This window comes from Monodon monoceros, unplaced genomic scaffold, assembly GCF_005190385.1.
Source record: "Monodon monoceros isolate NGI ecotype Baffin Bay Population unplaced genomic scaffold, NGI_Narwhal_1 Super_Scaffold_20, whole genome shotgun sequence".
Classification (NCBI taxonomy): domain Eukaryota; kingdom Metazoa; phylum Chordata; class Mammalia; order Artiodactyla; family Monodontidae; genus Monodon; species Monodon monoceros.
Genome location: NW_021703777.1, coordinates 118,458,605 through 118,478,114, shown reverse-complemented (window position 1 = coordinate 118,478,114; position 19,510 = coordinate 118,458,605). Strand labels below are relative to the sequence as shown.

At 38.9% G+C, this 19,510-nt stretch overlaps 2 protein-coding genes across 6 annotated transcripts in view; one reads left to right on the top strand and one right to left on the bottom strand.

Moving 5' to 3' along the window:
- Positions 1-19,510, bottom strand: part of BBS12 (Bardet-Biedl syndrome 12) — a 72,791-nt gene that overhangs the window by 40,996 nt on the left and 12,285 nt on the right. For 2 of the 5 annotated variants that reach the window (XM_029235512.1, XM_029235513.1), the window contains 4 exons: positions 18,390-18,500; positions 17,826-17,899; positions 13,754-13,825; positions 6,292-7,463 (listed from right to left, as the gene is read on the bottom strand). The gene's annotated coding sequence lies outside the window, so the exon portion shown is untranslated. Of the gene's footprint in view, positions 1-6,279; positions 7,464-13,753; positions 14,599-17,825; positions 17,900-18,389; positions 18,501-19,510 lie in introns of those variants that run through there. The other 3 variants (XM_029235514.1, XM_029235515.1, XR_003795614.1) reach the window with 3 other exon arrangements.
- On the top strand, positions 7,521-11,279 carry LOC114902466 (centrin-4-like). Its single transcript, XM_029234723.1, is given in 6 exon segments — positions 7,521-7,607; positions 8,264-8,310; positions 8,312-8,405; positions 8,805-8,933; positions 9,547-9,678; positions 9,886-11,279. Coding segments are annotated over 6 exon segments (585 nt in total). The 3' UTR covers positions 9,982-11,279.

Here is a 19,510-nt window from a genome sequence, read left to right as displayed (position 1 = left end):
TAGTTTCCATTAAATATGGTCAGTGCAATGATACAGCATTAAAATTTGAAAAAATAATTAACAAGTTGAAGGAGGTAGTAGTAAATGCACATATATGTGACAAAAACACAGTGTACTTGGGTAATACAAGTAATTTAGTTTCACGGGAATATAAAGCAAGTAGTGGGGAATAGTAGGACATGAAGCGTTAGAAGAGGAAAGGGGCTGGATCGTGAAGGGCAGTATGTGCCACGTCAAACCTGACCCTACTTATAACGGGAAACATGGAAGTGCTTTAAGGGGGGGGAGAAGAAGAAACAGCTTGATGTAGTGTCTGAAAGCATGTACTCTGAACCTAGAAGTCTGGGCTTGAACTTGTCTCTACTGTTTACTAACTGTGTAGCCTTCAGCAAGTTTCTTAACTTCTTTACCCTGTTTTCACGTCTGAAAAATGAGGATAGTAACAGAATCTACTTCATAGGGTTATTACCAGGAGTAAATGAGTACACTGCTTAGAGCAGTGTCTGGCACATAGTGCTTTATGAGTACTTGCAATAACAATAATACATTTATAATATAAAACTGAATAATATTAAAAATAAAATTAAGTAATATTAAAATTATTATTTATTATTAGTGTTTTGGATATATTACCACTCTGATAACAGTGTAGAGAACTGATTGGATGAGTGCCAGACAGAAGGCAGAGCGGCCATGGTTATCTAGATGAGAAATGTGGAAGAGGGATGGAGGTAAAGGATGGATTTAGCTATTGATTAGAATATAAAGGGGGGAAAAGTACTGTTTAAAAGGAAGTTCGAGGGCTTCCCTGGTGGCACAGTGGTTAAGAACCCGCCTGCCAACGCAGGGGACGCGGGTTCGAGCCCTTGTCCAGGAAGATCCCACATGCCACGGAGCAACTAAGCCTGTGCACCACAAACACTGAAGCCCACGCGCCTACAGCCCGTGCTCCACAACAAGAGATGCCACCGCAATGCGAAGCCCGCGCACTGCAACGAAGAGTAGCCCCCGCTCGCTGCAATTAGAGAAAGCCCGCACGCAGCAATGAAAATGCAATGCAGCCAAAAATAAATAAATAAGTAAATAAATAAATTTAAATTAAAAAAAAGGAAGTTTGAGAGCAATTAGACTTTTTCCAGGTAATATTTCAGAATTCACATCTAAAATTAATAGGAAGAAGTTATAAGACAAAAACTTCAGCCCAATAGAAAGAACTTTTTAACGAAGCACCCTCTAATTGAAAAGCTATCTGTAATAAAATAACCTGTCTTGTGAGGTATGGGCTCTTAAAGCACTACAGCTAAAACTGTAGATAACATACACTTCTTTTCCAACTCTAAGACTTTATAATTCTTCAAGTACATATATACACATATTTTAATATTTTAAAAAACTATATATATTTATTTGGCTGCGTTAGGTCTTAGTTGTGGCATGCGGGATCTTCGTTGCAGCAGGCGGGATCTAGTTCCCTGACCAGGCATCGAACCCGGGCGCCCTGCATTGGAAGCGCGGAGTCTTAGCCACCGGACACCAGGGAAGTCCCGCAAGCATACTTTTTACCACAACCTTTTAAATCCAAAATATCAAAAAGCAAACAACTCTCGGAGTTTTTGCTTTTCTTCTAATGCTGGCCACAGCACTGGTAAATTTGTTCCTATAATGCCTAGAAGTCATCCTTGATTCTGAAGAGCTCCACAGTTCCAGATACACCTTAGGATCAGCAGGAAGCCACAGCACCTGTTGCTCAAGAGTAGCTTCCTAGAGCCTTTCAAGGACTAAGGAGAAAACCCAGTACAGCCTAAGAAAACATATAACAAATTGAACTCAGCTTCAAAACCTCTTTTGTGAAACTTTCACTTCTGTAAAATAAAAATAAAACTCTTGATATACTCAGGTATATCCCTGGACAGCATCAAATTATACCCTAGACTCCAACAATGCTGAGACCCATCCTGTCTTACAGCTCTCTTATCTTACCATATTTTTGCTGTCCTCCATCCCATATTATCAATTCTCTACTTACCCAGTTTAAGTTCCCATTTGCGGATTATAATCACTCTCTTGTACACAGACTCTCAAATTCCTTGTCTCTCTTTTGGTTCATCTTACCTTGCAAAGCCACTAATCTTGATGAAATCCAACTCTGTCTACTCCATGTTTACCCTGGGGCGGCCGAAAATAAACAGAAAAACACACACAACCACACTGACTGGTGGCATTTTAAGTTCATGACTCCACACTGCAAGTGGCCCTTAATACTGCCTGGCAATCTATTTTGTTAGTCCTTTTGTCTTTTTTTTAATGGTTATTGGGTTCTATTTTTAAAAGTTTCATCTACCCCTGAGTACAAAGGACATTCCATATTTCTTCTAAAAGCTTTATGGTTTTAGTCTTTTTTAAAAATTGAGGTAAAGTTCATATAACATAACCATTTTAGGGGATACAATTCAGTGGCACTTCGAACATTCACGGTGTTGTACAACCACTACCTTTATCTAGTTCCAAAATATTTCCATCACCCCGAAAGAAAACTCTGTAGCCATTAAGCAGTCCCTCCCTGTATGTCTCCCCCCCAGCCCCTGGCAACCACCAAGCTGCTTTCTTGTCTCTGTGGATTTACCTATTCTGGATATTTCATAGAATCATGTAATATGGGACCCTTTGTGTCTGGTTTCTTTCACTTAGCATAATGTTTTTAAAAAAATTTTTATTGGAGTATCGCTGCTTTACAATGTTGTGTTAGTTTCTGCTGTACAGCAAAGTGAATCAGCTATATGTGTACATAAATCCCCTTTTTTGGATTGCCTTCCCATTTAGGTCACCACAGAGCACTGAGTAGAGTTCCCTGTGCTGTACAGTAGGTTCTCATTAGTTGTCTATTTTATACATAGTATCAATAGTGTATATATGTCAATCCCAATCTCCCAATTCATTCCAACCCCCTCAGTTAGCATAATGTTTTTGAGGTTCATCCACATTGTAGTATGTGTATTTTATTCCTTTTTATGTATGTATGTAGGTAGCTATCATTTTGTTTATGGACATTTGGATTGCTTCTACTTTTGTTATTTTTAATTAATTAGTTAATTAATTTATGGCTGTGTTGGGTCTTTGTTGCTGTGCGTGGGCTTTCTCTAGTTGCGGAGATTGGGAGCTACTCTTTTTTTTTTTTTTTTTGTGGTACGCGGGTCTCTCACTGTTGCGGCCTCTCCCCCCGCGGAGCACAGGCTCCGGACACGCAGGCTCAGCGGCCATGGCTCACGGGTCTAGCCGCTCCGCGGCATGTGGGATCTTCCCGGACCGGGGCACGAACCCGTGTCCCCTGCATTGGCAGGCAGACTCTCAACCACTGCGCCACCAGGGAAGCTCTAACAGCTTTATATAATTATGCAAATCTCCCCCTTTCAACGAGGCCTATCCTGAGCATCCTATTTAACACTGCAAACTCCTCTTTTCCCTTTACATTCTGGATTCCCTTTATTCGCTCTAATTTCTCTTTTCCCACAACATTATCACCTTATAAAATAGTACATACTCTACTTATTTATTTACTATTTATTGACTATGTCCCTCTGTTGGAATATAATTCCCAGAAGGGCAGTTTTAGTCACTGACGTATCCCATATACTGATAACACTGTCTGACACAATGCAAGTACTCAATAAATATTTGACAATGTGGTTTTCACCACATTTATTATCTTACATTTAAGTACAGAACTGAAATAAGACTAAACAGATGCCATTGTCAGTATTCCTCCACCATAAATTTAAGGTTCTACCACCTCTGGAGTCGACATGATTGCTATTTGGCACTGCCTTGGTTGAGGCCCTTTAATTGCTTCCAAAACGGTTCCTCCTTCACATGGTTGTCAGAATTATCTTTGAAAAGCACAAACCTAATCGGATCACTCCACTGCCTAAAACAACTATTCATCTTAGAAAATAAAGTCTTTACCTAGGTAAAGGTGTCCCATAATCTGACTTCAATCTAATTTATAAGGCTCATCTTCCACCTTTCCTTATAAACCCAATGATCTAGTCACACTACAACATACATTTACTTTCATTTCCGCACATACTATACTCTGATTTGAATATCCTACACTTTCTTCACCTTGGCATATCTTTCATGACCCAAGGCAAATGCCACATTTTTGATACAGCCTCCTCCAATGCCTCAAGGAGAAGTAGCACCTCCTTCCTGGGCTGCCAAAGTCCTGTCTACACACATCTACTAAAGCACTTAGCACCCTGAATTAAAAATACTGTTTTTATGTCTGTGCCTATCTCCCCCACTACTCTGTGGGTTCCTTGCTTTCATTCATCTTTATACTCTACACTCAGTTCCTTTCAAACTCACCCAATACATGGCATAGTACATGATATGTAGAAAGCATTAAATAAATTTAGTAGATTTAAGAGTGATAATAGGTTTAACATTTTTCCAGATTAATATTATTAATGTTCTATAGTAAAATTAGATTACTAACAGCTATTTTTCAAGACTGAGTACTTCCTACCTAAGACCTAGAAACTGCAATCTGAGCCTATAATTGAAAAATCATTTTCACTAGAAGTTAATGTCCCAAATAGAAAAGCCTAAATCACAGAATGATGTAAAAGCAGGTGAACACACTACGCAGCCTTTTAGTTGCCATAAGATCAAACTTGATCCAGGAGAGCCTAAAAATTAGAATTGTTTCTACATATTTGGTCATTATTCATTTCTGGTCTCAGAAAACCCTTTAATATTAGTAGTAAAGAAGAGGTATATGTCCTTGAAACTAATCAACAGCAACTTTCTCAGTGAGATTAATGGCCTGAAAAATCAATATACTATAATTAAGTGGCTGTTTTACCTAATTCACGAACCATCTTGAATTTGCATCATTTAAATTTCCACTAGGGTAACTTTACACAGAAAAATCACTTCTAATATTAGAATAACTTTACCTATTTTCCAGAATCCTAATGAGGTTTTGTTTTTTGGGTTTTTTTTAGATCAATTATTACAATGCTTGGGTGTCTGCCTGGTATATAATGTGAGCAAGAAAGGATGGTTTTGGAAAATGTGCCATGTTTCAACTAACTGAAGTAGGAAAAGTGACTTGGGAGACTACTTCAAGAACGTACTTTGCACATTTTTCTTTCCTTACCTTCAAGGAGTTAAGTGGGATAAAGGGAAAAACCTAGGCAAAACTTAATGTTCTTCCTGAATCCACTGTTGGAGAATCCTGTATGATTTTTAGAAAATAAAGGCACTGCAGGAGGCATAAAAAAGAGCCCTGATGTGTAAGCGATTAAGCGTTAGAAGTTTTAAGAGACTATCACCTCTTCATTCCTACTACCTCAGTCCTTCCCCTTCACCCTTTAGCTGGTCCCGGACCAGATTCAGAACTGGGCGGAACCAGCAAGTCTGGCCCTTTGGCCAAGAAATTGCTTTGATTTACAGCAGTTATATGGCATCTGAATCTCGACAGTTACTCAGTCAAGTGGATTTTCAGGCTACCTACGTCGGACTCAGTGCGGATCTATGCTGGACATATTTGGAAAACCGGCCAAATCTTGGGATTCAACCAACTGAACGGCTGTGGGTGAGAATGTCGGGGGCGTGGAAAAGTCTGATGATGATTATGGGTGGGTCCAAAGTCCAACCCCGCAAATAAACGCTACAACACTGGTAAAAACTCTTTCCTATGCAGGGAGTCTTCATGTGCATCCTAAGACCCGCACTGCCCCCGTGCCCACACCACACCCCTCCTGTAAAGAAATGCTGCCTAGGGCTTCGCTGGTGGCGCAGTGGTTGAGAATCCGCCTGCCGATGCAGGGGACACGGGTTCGTGCCCCGGTCCGGGAAGATACCACATGCCGCGGAGCGGCTGGGCCCGTGAGCCATGGCCGCTGAGCCTGCGCGTCGGGAGCCTGAGCTCCGCCACGGGAGAACCCACAACAGTGAGAGGCCCGCGTACCGCAAAAAAAAAAAAAAAAAAAAGAAAAAAAAAAGAAATTCTGCCTACCAGGCCAGAATCGCTGTGAACTAAGTAGGAGGGAAGTCGCTAAAGGCCAAGCCCCAGGCACTGTGGAGGCTGAGGGATGCCTAGCGGCGCAAGGTAAGGGCAGTCCCCTCCGCCTCTGGTAATCCGGCCGGTAAACCGAAGCTGGACCAATTCACCAGACCCACCAGGCTCATCCCTTCCCCCGGCCCCAAGAGCTTAGAAAAGCAAACAATATATCCCCACATCTCCGTCAAAGACTTAGCAGTTGGTAGAAGCACCTCGCTACGAACCTCGCTCTTTTCTCCATCCCTACAGGAGGCTTCAGTTCCCCGAAGTTCTGCCTGGCACTGTGACGCCAAAACGCCCGGGGAAAGAACCTTCCCTTCCGGTTCGCATTTTGCGCAAGTGCGCCGCGGGCGCAGCTGGGCTAACGGATAGTCCTGATTGCTAAGAAACCCTACGGAAAGTTCTGCTTAATGTAGCCTGGGAAAGGCATAGCGTTACGCTATTGGTAGAGAATAGAGAGTGGGGGATGGCCTCAAGGACCTTCTTTTCTGACCATTGGGTGGCATGACTGTCAATCAGTGGGGACAAGCCTGTGTGGGCGGGGCCGCAGAGAGGTCGGCGAGAGCGGCCTTAGCAACGGCTAGCAGGCTGTGAAGACTACAGTCAGGCTGTGCGGCGGGCGGGTGAAGCGACGAGTTCCCGGTTGAGGGCGCCGGTCGGGGACATGGCGAGTGCGAAGCTGCAACCACTTACTGGGGCTGGGCTGGGGCTGAAGTTTCTCCCCGGAACAAGGAAGGAATTTAGTTTATGAAATGTATTATTCTCCTCCTTTCATGATCCTCGACTGTCATTAGTAACCCCTCCCTTCGTCGCCGAATGGAAGCGCACTGTCCATAACTCTAGAGACAGAAGGCAGTTCTCCAGTTCATTTTTTCCCCTCCTCAACCCCAGTAACCGCTACTACCAACGGTGTTGGAGACAGAAACCACTCTCTAGCCAGAAATGAGTTGAATACAGAGAATAAGATGCTTTAAAACCGTTGGAGGGCCTGGGCCTCTAGGAAAGACATCCAGAACTCTGAAAAAACTGGCCGGGGGAGCTACAAACTCTGCCACTGGAACTGTTGAAGATGAGTGTATCTGCAGTCCAGGGATCAAGAATCTGATGCTGCCACAACCAGTCTTCAGATATGTGAAGCTGGCGTCTAGATACACGGGTCGTGGAGTCTCTGCCACCACTGCTTCTTAACCCAGAGCTGGAGACAAGATACTGAAATGAGGCTGCAGAAGAATCCCAGGAATAACTCTGGGACCTTGCTTGCCAGCAGAACATGGCAAGTAGCAGGAAGATGACCTCCATCTTCCCCAGATACGGATAATTGGTCCAACATTTATTCTTCTCCAGGTCCCTGGAGTAATTTTTCACCTGGAAAATGTATTTTTTCATTTCTCAGTCTCTGCAACATAGAAAAGTATGTGAGAAGGTGGGAAAAGAAATGATGTTCCAATCAACCATGTCTCACAAAATAAATTTTATTATGAGACATACAGGCAGAGATAAGAGTAAATATGCCTTAAACACTGCTGCTCAGATATACCAAGTAAGGGACTTCCCTGGTGGCACAGTGGTTAAGAATCTGCCTGCCAATTCAGGGGACACACGTTCGAGCCCTGCTCGGGGAAGACCCCACATGCCGTGGAGCAACTAAGCCCGTGTGCCACAACTACTGAGTCTGTGCTCTAGAGCCCGTGAGCCACAACTACTGAGCCCACGTGCCTAGAGCCCGTGCTCCACAGCAAGAGAAGCCACTGCAATGAGAAGCCTGCGCACCACAACGAAGAGTAGCCCCCGCTCACTACGACTAGAGAAAGCCTGCGTACAGCAACAAAGATCCAATGCAACCAAAAATAAAATAAAATAAAAAAAAGATATACCAAGTAAGGCCAATTGTTTTCTGACATAACATCTACTATTCTAGCATGTCTTCTTTGCCTCTTCTCCGTATCAAAAGTCACTAATTTGATGGAAAAACCTAAGATGTAAAAAAGAACCATGCTTTCCAGCAAGATATGAATAACTAAAATCACAAATGTTAGCAAAGGGAAAGGGGGAAATTCTTGAAGTTCATTATATGATAGGGAATAGGATACTTGAATATGTTTATTATATTTAATTAGTTCATCATTAACTCTTCTGCTTCTGGTACTTTTTCCAGTTACACAGTTTATCTTTTACCCACATGTGTATTTATTACAGGCATCCAACTGTCGCACAAGTTCAGGCCAATGGAAGAAAAGAGCAGCAGAAATTGAATGAAACCAAAAAGCAAGAAATTAAAGAGGACTTTGGTTTATTCGATGTTGTTGGGTGTGGAACCAGAAATGTGAAAGAATTGAACGTTCTGAAATTACTTATAATTCCAAAACATTTGAAAAACTATCATTGCTTTGTTGCAATATTTAAATCTTTCTTTAACAGTAGCCTTCTGAAAGCTTGATATAAAATCTCTTCAGTGCAGACACGTACCCCTGCAGTGTATGTACATGCCTGGCCTGCATCAACAAAACAGTATCTTGTTAAGCATTTTATTATTGTTTTATGAATCAGTAGGCCAAAGCCCATCGTGTGACAGTGACATCCTATGGCATGGTAGGATTGGAACCTAAGGCTGCTGACCTGACTTTCTAGGTTTAAGCCTAGTCCATAGTGAAAAAGAGAGAACCTAGTAATTAATAGGTAGTTTAAGAGCTAGGAATGAGATTGTGGCCTATTATAATTTATTTGCTTTCTATTTCAGATTACAATGTGGGCCTTAGGATTTGAACCAAAGAAAGAAGAAATTTTAAAAATTATAGCTGAAATTGACAAAGAAGGAATCGGCACCATTAGTTTTGAAGATTTTTTGGCCATAATGAGTGTAAAAATGGTATAGTAGTGATTTTGTTTTTCAATGAAATACAAGCAGTAGCCTTCTACAATTTTTGGCTGAAGGAATCAGAGGAAGAATTGGAACTAGGTCTTTAAAGATGGGTAGGATTTAGATAGATAGGAATAACAAGATTAAAGATGTTTTCAGGGTAGTAATGAAGACTGTCCAGTGTGGAGAAGAGGTTTTTTGTTAGGAAATAATAAGGATATATGGCTGGATAGAGAGAACAGGGCCAGCATTTTTAAGCCTTGAAATCAGCAAACAATTTATTGAGTGCCTGTTTTTGTCAGGCAGTATCCTAGGGAGCATTGAATGAGACAACCTCCCTGTTCTCTTGGAGCTTATATTTTTGAAATGGATCTCAGTTAGTGAGGTTAATACAAGATAGATTCTCTTTATCACCCTGTGGCTCTTCCACTTAAATAAACCCTGAGTTTCAATACCTTGAGGGCAGATGTGAATGCATTGGAATCATTGTTAAAAGTCAGGGCAGTAAATAGAGCTCAGCTACCTGCTGTGTTGCTGTTCTAGACCTCAAAGACCTATACATCCAGACTAATCAAATAAATAAATGAAAGACTAATGACAGTTAGTTGTTTCTGTTTTTAAGAGTGAAAAAGATGAAAAAGAAGAAATATTGAAGGCTTTCAAATTATTTGGTGATGATAATACAGGAAGTATATCACTAAACAATATCAAGGGGGTTGCTAAGGAACTAGGGGAAAATTTGACAGATGACGAACTTCAGATAAATTTTACTTATTTGTATAATTATAACTTCACATATAACTTATATACAATTATAATTTATTATAATTCATAGTTATATTCTTTAGTTGTATTAGTAAATACATTTAAAATAAAATTTGGTTTTGAGTAGGTATTTGAATGTTCATTTATATCATTATTCCTTTTTAATAGATTTCACATATCCTATTTACATGTCATTTTACAGGAAGTGCTTGATGAAGCTGATCATGACGGGGATGGAGAAATAAATGAGGAAGAATTTTTGAGAATGATGCGAAAGACCACTCTTTATTAATACTGTTTTTTGTTCCTTCTGGCAAGTTGTTAACAAGTTTGTATTTAAGTTCCATAATATCTGTATGTATTCATTTTCAGTGTTTAGTTTATGTACACAAACTGGTCTTTTGATATCTAGTCCATGTGAGAAGTTACATGTTTCTACCAACATGTTGTTAAATCTGTAGCATCAAGAAACAAAGGAAATGTAGTGACTTCCTTGAACCATGAATCTGAGAACAGTATTAATTCCAAGTGCTATTTTTAGAGCCCCAGGGTCCAAAGACTTAGATTTTTTTTTTTTAATTTAAGGAAATCAGCCCCACATCAAATGTATTTGACAAGCAAGCCATTACTTTCCCTGTTACTTTCCTTTTGTGCAACTCTAAAAATGATGAACATTTGCTTTTTAACCAATTATTCAGATACGTAAAGACTTAAATAAAACTATCTGGCAACTTCATTATTTGCTAATTTTCTTCTTATAAAGAAATTCAAAGCAGCACTTAATATCATCCAGATTTCCCCATATGTTTGACCCCGTAAGTTAGCATTTATTTAATACCTGTGTCCTAGGACAGGTGCTAGGGGTTTTACATATATTATCTCAGTTACTATTTAGAAGCAGTAGTATTAGCTCCATCTTACTACATATGAGAAAACTAAAGTTCAGAGAATTAAAATTTTAAGTTTGCTAATTTGCCCATAGATGATAAAATATGGATTCTAAATCTTATAACCTCACTCTTCATTATGTTGCTTCCCTGTGGATAAAAACTCTCAGGATAATTGTGTGTATTTTCTAACATATAATTCTATGACCATCTTGTAATTTAATTTTATTTGTTTTTTATGAAAGAGCCAAACTATGGGGAGTCTTTTGACCCCTGCTGGGCTGCACAAGAATGGGCCTTGGGCCTGGAACACTTCCTTACCAAGAGATGGAATCCTTACAGCTTACACTGGACTTGTCACCTTGTCTGTAATTATCTTTCCCTATGTCAGACTCAATGTGTACTACTTTGTTCTGCTTAAGTACATGTGTCATATGGCACCTGGCCAACCCCAGTGCCTATCTGTCCCCTTTGTGGAGAGGACGGGGTTCTTCTGTTGTACAAGAAGGGTGTGTGTTGGCCAATTGCCCAGTGTCGGCTTCTGGGAGGGACCTGCTGGCTATAGGAAACTGACACTCACTACTGAAGCTGATCTTTCTGTCTTTTCTCTATTCTAGTAAAGCACTGTTCCAGCCAGTACTTAACTGCACTGTGTTTTCCTTAGCAACTCTGATACCAAGATGCAGTGGGCAGAAGTGCTTCAGGCTTCTGCTCCTGATAATAGGTAACAGATGCCACTTGCTGGACAAAACTCTTCCTAAGATCAAGTACATGGTAATGGTCTTTGGAGCAAGAAAGGCTGGTAGAAAATGTTCCTTTAATTGCCCCACCTAATTTATTTTCAGCTCAGCTGAAATGAAGACTAAAGTTTTTTGTTTTGTCAACACAAGAGAGGTTTTTATTTGATTTAAGCTAGGATGGCATATGCTAATGAATGTTCTTAAGTGCTTCACAGTATTTTTAATTCCTAATTATGTAGCATTTCCTCTAGACTAAAGAACAATATACCTACTAAACATGCTTCATATGTGAAAATTATGGCCTTTAAGTTGTTAAAAGATTTATATTTTTAAGTGGGTAATACACTTAAAAATACACATGAACAAGTTCAAAGAGTTCTAAATAAGTCTTCTTACCATTCAGCCCCAGGTCTCCTCAGAGATAATTATTTTTACCAGTTTCTTATGGATCATTGCAGAGGGTGCATATACCTATGCACATGAATAAAGAATAGATTTTTTTCCCACAAATGATAGCATACTACATACATTGTATATATTAATTTTTTCACTTAATATATTTTAGAGATAGTTCCAGAGCAATGCAAATAAAATGACTCATTCTAATGGCTATATAATATCCCATTGTAAAGATTATATTTTATTTAAGAGTCTTCTATTGGTGGACATTTTCTTTATTTCTAATCTTTTCCTTAATATCCTTATACATATGTCTCTGTATAGATGTGAGTATATCTGTAGAATTAATTCTTACAAGTGAGATAGTTGGGTCAAAAGCTATATGTATTTTAATTTAAACATTTTTTATTTTGATAGATATTGTCTTCTAAAAATATGTTTGCCAAGTTACATTCTTAATAGTATATGAAAATGCCCATTTTTTGATAAAGTATTACCAAACTTTTTGATTTCTGCCAATGTAACAAGTTGCAAGTCATATCTCATTGTAGGTTTAAATGTTAAATTCTATTATGAGAGGCATTGAGTATCTTTTCGTATTTAGGATCTATTTTTTTCCTTTCTGTGTATTGTCTGTGTCCTTTGCCTATTTTTCTGGTGGATTTTTAAAAATTTATTGATTTCTAGGAGCTCTTTCTATACAAAGGAAATTAATCTTGTCATATGTGTTACATGTATTTTCCTGTTTGTTGTTTGTCTTTTGATTTTAATTATGGAGAAGTTTTTAAATTTTAAAAAGTTTACTTCATGAGATTATTTCTATAGACGTTCAAACTATTGTAACAGTAAGATGGCAATGATGTGTCTTTTATCAGTATTTATTCTCACAATAACTGTATTTGTCCTACGAGACTGTAGTCTAATTCTGAGAGTTAAAAAGTGGGAGACCGGCTTCCCTGGTGGCGAAGTGGTTGGGAGTCTGCCTGCCGATGCAGGGCACACGGGTTCGTGCCCCGGTCTGGGAGGATCCCACATGCCGCAGAGCGGCTGGGCCCGTGAACCATGGCCGCTGAGCCTGCGTGTCTGGAGCCTGTGCTCTGCAACGGGAGAGGCCACGACAGTGAGGGGCCCACGTACCACAAAAAAAAAAAAAAATTATACAAAAAGTGGGGGACAAGGTGATTATTTATCATGACATTGAATTTCCCATTTGAAAAATAATTATCTTTACTTTTTAGATGAGATGATCTGGATTTAATCCAATGCTGGAGTAAGGGAGAGTTTTATAAGCATTAGATCTGTTTGAGTTTGCTTTATGTTTGACTGAACCCAACTAAAATGCCTCAAACTCTAAAAATGGCCCTGGGAATATTGCTAGAAGAGGAAAATCCAGGACCAGGCCAGAACTCTTGAGCTATTTTGGAACATATTCAGGCTTCTATGACTGCTGTGGCAGAAATTAACTCCTTAAGATGAGGTGAAATTTGTTGGGGTATTTACATCTCAAAATGTTTCCCTATTAAAAATACTTTTTAAGGGCTTCCCTGGTGGCACAGTGGTTAAGAATCCGCCTGCCAATGCAGGGGACATGGGTTCGAGCCCTGGTCTGGGAAGATCCCACATGCCGCGAAGCAACTAAGCCCGTGCGCCACAACTACTGAGGCTGTGTGCCACAACTACTGAAGCCTGCGCAGCTAGAGCCTGTGCTCTGCAACAAGAGAAGCCACCGCAATGAGAAGCCCACGCACCGCAACGAAGAGTAGCCCCCGCTCACCGCAACTAGAGAAAGCCCGTGCACAGCAACAAAGACCCAGTGCAGCCAAAAATAAATAAATAAAATAAATTTATTTAAAAAATACTTTTTGAGATTTATAAATTTTGTAAAATAAAGAAAACATTGAAAATTATGACTATTTTATGGTTTCATAGTCAAATAAAGGCAGATAACGTAAGATGATAAGACTTAAAAGGCTTGAATCATTTTAGCCAAAGATCTTAGAATTCACTTACTTTTATCCCAGAACAAATTCAAACTTACCTAGTTTTCTACATTTTCCTTCCTCTCCCAGGAGCAAGATCAAATCCAACAGTACGTGGACAACTTAAGAAGCTTTCATAAAGGCATAAAGGTGGTCGAAATTAAAATAATGCTTACTAAAAGAAAAATCATTTCAATCACTAATCAACATCAAAGTTTTTAGATTGTCTGCTAGGTAGGGGGGCTGTGAAGGATACCATGAATTAGATGTGGATCTTATTGTCTCTAAGTTGGCTGGTAGTTCATGTGGTAGACATCTTCTGAAGTGGCTCTCAGTGATCCCAGTTTCCTGGTATCCTTGCCCTTGTGTAATCCCTTTGTTGAGTGTGGAGTAGATCCAATGATTGGCTACTAATTAATAGAATATGGCAAAAATGATGGGAGGTCTCTTACAATATTGGGTCTTAAAAGATGTTTACTTCCCTCTGCTGGCACTCTCTTGCCTTTTTGTTTGCTTGCTCTGGTGAAGCAAGCTGCTGTGTTTTGATCTGCCCTATGAAGAGAACCACATGGCAAGGAGCTGAGAGCAGCCTCTGGCCAACAGCAAGTGAGGGACCAAAGCTTTCAGTCTGTCAACAAGGAACCAAATCCTGCCAGCAACCATTTGAAGGAGCTTGAAAATGGATCCTTTTCTAGTTCATCTTTGAGGTGGGCTGCAGCCCCTGCTGGCACCTTGATTACAACCAGTGAGAGACCCTGAAGCACAGGAGGACTCAGTTAAGCCACATCTTGATTCCTGAACTTCAGAAACTAAGATAATAAGGGTTATTTTAAGCTACTAAGTCTTGGGAGTAATTAGTTACACAAGGGATAACTAATACAGTCCCCCATCTTGAAACTTTTGTGTTGACTTCTTACCAGTTGGGTTGCTAGATATACAAGTAACCAAGTAACAATTACAATTATCCATACTAAATATAGAGGAGATTGATTAGACTTACCACATGAGAATATAGTTAAACAGCAATACCATTCATTAGGGTGCTGCTGTCCTCTGACTACTCACTTTCAGCCACACACCTGAAATTCAGCAAGTTTTCTACCTAATATTTGTAGATTGGCGTCTTAGTCTGTTTGGGCAGCTATAACAAAATACCACAGAATAAACAATAGAAATTTACGGTCTCACGGCTCTGAAGTCTGGAAGTCTGAGATCAGGGTGACAGCATGGTCAAGTAAGGGCTTTCTTCTGGATTGCAGGCTTTTTGTTGTATCCTCATTGGAAGGGGCTAGGGAGCTCTGTGGGCTCTCTTTTATAAGAACACTAATCCCATTCATGAGGGCTGTACCCTCATGAACTGATCACTTCCCAAAGGCTCCACCTACTAGTACCAACACCTTTGGGGGTTAGGATTTCAACGTATGAATTTGGGGGGGGAAGCATACACATTCAGATCATAGCACTTGGATATCATGAGGAATTCAGCCCACCAATGAGAGGACCCCTAAGAACTTTATTATAAAGTTCCATTTTGCAGTTCCTGCAACCTGAAGCTGTCACTCAAGGGACCCTTTCCTTAGGGCCGTTGGCTGGTATAGATGTCCTAGAGTTCTGACTGATATTTTAGTTGCTAACAAGCAGGTGTTGGCAGTGAAAGTAACTAACTACTGGGCTTCAGGCAGCGCTAAAAGCAGGGTGATTTCAAGGTTGGTGCTGATAGAATCTTGGCAACTACAAAAGCAGACCGACAAACACCTTAAAATGGATGAAAATACATATTGGATGGATCACCATCTGGCCTAGGAATCAGCAGCAAGCCAAGGATACAAGAATATGTAGCAAAATCTAAACAATTCTTTAATTATTAAAGAAATTGACCCTGAAAATTAAAATGTTACTTCAAAGAAAACTCTAGGTCCAAATAGCTCGTTGGTGATTTCTGCCAGTTAATGAAGAGGATATTTAATCCTTCCAGAAAATAGAAAAAGAGGTAACTCTTCCAAACTTGGTTTGTGAGGTCGGCAAAACTTTGTTACCAGAAGCTACGAGCATAATGCATTTTAACCAAGTTAGTTTTGTTTCAGAAAAACAAGATTTGTTTAGCATTTGAAATTTGATCAATGTAATTAATATATCACATTTTAGAATAAAAACCAAAAATGATGTAATCATTTCAGTAGGTAAAAAAATCTCACACTTGATCAAACGTAACCTCCATTCATTATAAAAATTTGTGGCAAACCAGGAATAGGAGAGAATTTCTGTTAACTGTGTGAAGGTATCTTCAAAACCTACAAACATCATCTTAATTGCAAAACATTCAAATCTTTCTCTCTGAAATGAGGAATAACAACAGAATGTCCTTTATCACTAACTTCTATTCAATACTGTCCTGATGAGCTAGCCAGTAGAGGAAGAAATAAAATTCTTTTTATTTGCAGATGGCATGACGCATACACAGAATAGTGAAAAGAACTCATATATTGCCGATGCAAGGCTGTTATGCAAATGCAAATATAAATACAATTGTATTTTTACATACCAGGTACAAATAACTGGAAAATGAAAAAAATTAAGAGACTAATTATAATAGTATTAAAAATATAAAAATCCTATGACTAAATCTGATGAAGCTATACAAATCTTCTACATCAAAAACTATAAAAGAAATCGAGAGAAATTAAAGAAGACCTAAATAAATAGAGGAATATTATTATGATCATGGATTGGAAGACTCAATACTATAAAGATGTCAGTTCTCCCTTTATTGATCCATAGATATAGTGCAACCAAAATCCTAGCCTGTGTGGAACTTGACAAGCTGATTCTAAAATTTACAGAAATCCAAGGGGCCAGTACACATTTGAAGAACAAGGTGAGAGGACTAGCTTGCCTGAATATCAGGATTTATTATAGAACCATAGTAATTAAAATAGTGTGGTGCTGACTAGGAGAGACTAATGGACCTATGGAATAGAGCGGAAAGTCCTGAAACAGACTCATACATATATGGCCCTTGCATTAAAACAAAAGTAACTATGCAGATCAGTGGGACGTTTTCATTATAACAAATGGTTCTGAGTCAATAGGATATCCATAAGGAATAAAGGAAAACATGACCCCAAACTCACACCATACATTAAAATTAATTCTAAATGATTGTTGATCCTGAAGAATAAGAATATAAAGCTTCCAGGAGATAACCTAGGAAAATATCATCATGATCTTGGAATCCGATTCCTAATTAGGATACAAAAAGCACTAACTTTAAAGGAAAACACTTATAAATTGGACTATATTATAAATAAGAACCTCTCTTCATAAACAGAGAGCATGAAGACATAAGCTACTAAGTGGAAAAAGATATTTTCAATAAATATACCTGACCAGAAAGAGAAAAACAAATATCGTATATTAATGCATATATATGGAACTTAGAAAAATGGTACAGATGAACTGGTTTGCAGGGCAGAAATTGAGACACAGATGCAGAGAACAAATGTATGGACACCAAGGGGGGAAAGTGGTGGTGGTGGGGTGATGGTGGTGGGATGAACTGGGAGATTGGGATTGACATACATACACTAATATGTATAAAATGGATAACTAATAAGAACCTGCTGTATAAAAAAATAAAATTCAAAAATTCAAAATAAATAAATACATATACCTGACTAAATACTTGTATGTAGAATATATAAATAACTGTTTAAAAATCCGTAAGAAAAAGCCCAGTTTAAAACAATGAGCAAAAGACTTAAGCAGACATGTCATAGAAGAAGATATCCAAGTGATCAAAAACATGTGAAAATTAATCAAAATAAGGAACATAGTAGGCTGAGTAATGGCCTCCCAGGAGATATCCTTGTCCTAGGCCCTAGAAAATGTGAATGTTATCTTATATGACAAAAAAAGGACTTTGCAGATATGATTAAGGATGATGAGATAGATTTCCTGGATTATCTGGTGGGCCCTAAATGTAATCACAGTGTCCATATGAAAGAGAGGCGGAAGGACATTTGACACACAGAAGAGAAGGCAATGTAAGCATAGAGGCAGAGATTGGAGTGATATGGCTAAGGAATGCTGGCAGCCACCAGAAGCTGGAAGACTTAAGGAATGGATTCTCACCTATTGGCAGTGTATCCCTGCTGGCTCCTTAATCTTGGCCCAGTGAAACTGATTTCGAATTTTGGACTCCAGAACTATGAGAGAATAAATTTCTGTCATTTTAAGCTACCAAGTTTCTGATAATTTGTTTCAATAGCCACATGAAACAAATACAAGGGCAATGCAAATTAATGTCGCCATGAGAGAATTATAAATCCACCAGAATGGCTAAAACTAAAATAACCAATAATTCAAAGTGTTGGTAAGAATGTGAAACAATGAGAATTCTCAACTACTGCTTCTAGGAGTGTAAATCACTTCAACTGCTTTGAAAACTGTTGGCATTATTCGATAAAGAGTAGCATATGTATATGTTATGATCAGCAGGTATTCCTAGGAACATATCCAACAGAAATGTGTGCACATATGGGCCATGAGACATAAAACTCGTTCATGGCAGCAGTATACATAATAGCCCCAAACTGAAGATACTCTAAATGTCCATCAAGAGTAGAATATATAAATAAATAGTTATATATTTATATAGTGGAATGCATATGCTAATGAAAAACCAAATTCACTCACATGCAGCAACACGGATGAATTGCAAGCATAGCATCGACGGAAAGAAGCCAGGAACAAAAGTATATGTTCTGCATAAATGCCATTTCTATAAAGTTCAAAACCCAGGCATATCTAAAAGACAAAATAATGATTACCTTGGGGAAGAGGGAGGAAGTAGTAGTTAGGAGGGGGCTTGCAGGGGATTTCTGAAGTGTTGGTAACTTTATATATCTTGGCTTGTGTAGTAATTACTTAAGTGTTTACATTGTCTTAATCCGTTGAGCTGTTTATTTGGCTTGTACATTTGTGTGAGTGCTGTACTTCAATAAAAAAAAGTTGAAAAAAAATTCATGTCATATTGTTAGGCATCATAATTTTGTGTCATTTACATCAGTAATGTGGAGAGAGTCCTGGGGTGAGGGAAGTTATCAGCCAACACACTGATAGACTAGAGAGGGATGCCAAGCATTCAGTTATAGGAGGATCTAGTGAACCTTCATCTCTTGTGTACTCCTATTAATCGTTGGAGCCAATACTGGAAAGAAACTATGTTTGTAATGAATATGAAAATCTTTTCAACTAAATATATCTCTGTTGCATATTAGTTATGTCCCTTTTTTTCAGTACTAATATTGTTTATTTATGTCTTATTTTTTTTCCTTAATCGATCTTGCTAGAGGTTTCTCGGTTTTATTAGAATTTTCAAAGAACAAACTTTTGAATTTGTTTATCCTATTGTGTCTTTGTTTTCTATTTCATTAATTTTAGTTTTATTGTGCCACCTCACACCAGTCAAAATGGCCACCATTAAAAACTCTACAAGTAACAAATGCTGGAGAGGGTGTGGAGAAAAGGGAACCCTCCTACACTGTTGGTGGGGATGTAAGTTGGTACAGCCACCACTGAAAACATTATGGAGGTTCCTCAGAAGATGAAAAATAGAATTACTATATGATCAGGCAATCCCACTTCTGGGCATATATCGAGACAAAACTCTAATCCAAAAAAATACATGCACCCCTATGTTCATAGCAGCACTATTCACAACAGTCAAGACATGGAAACAACCTAAACATCCACTGACAGATGAGTAGATAAAGAAGATATGGTACATATACACAATGGAATACTACTCGGACATA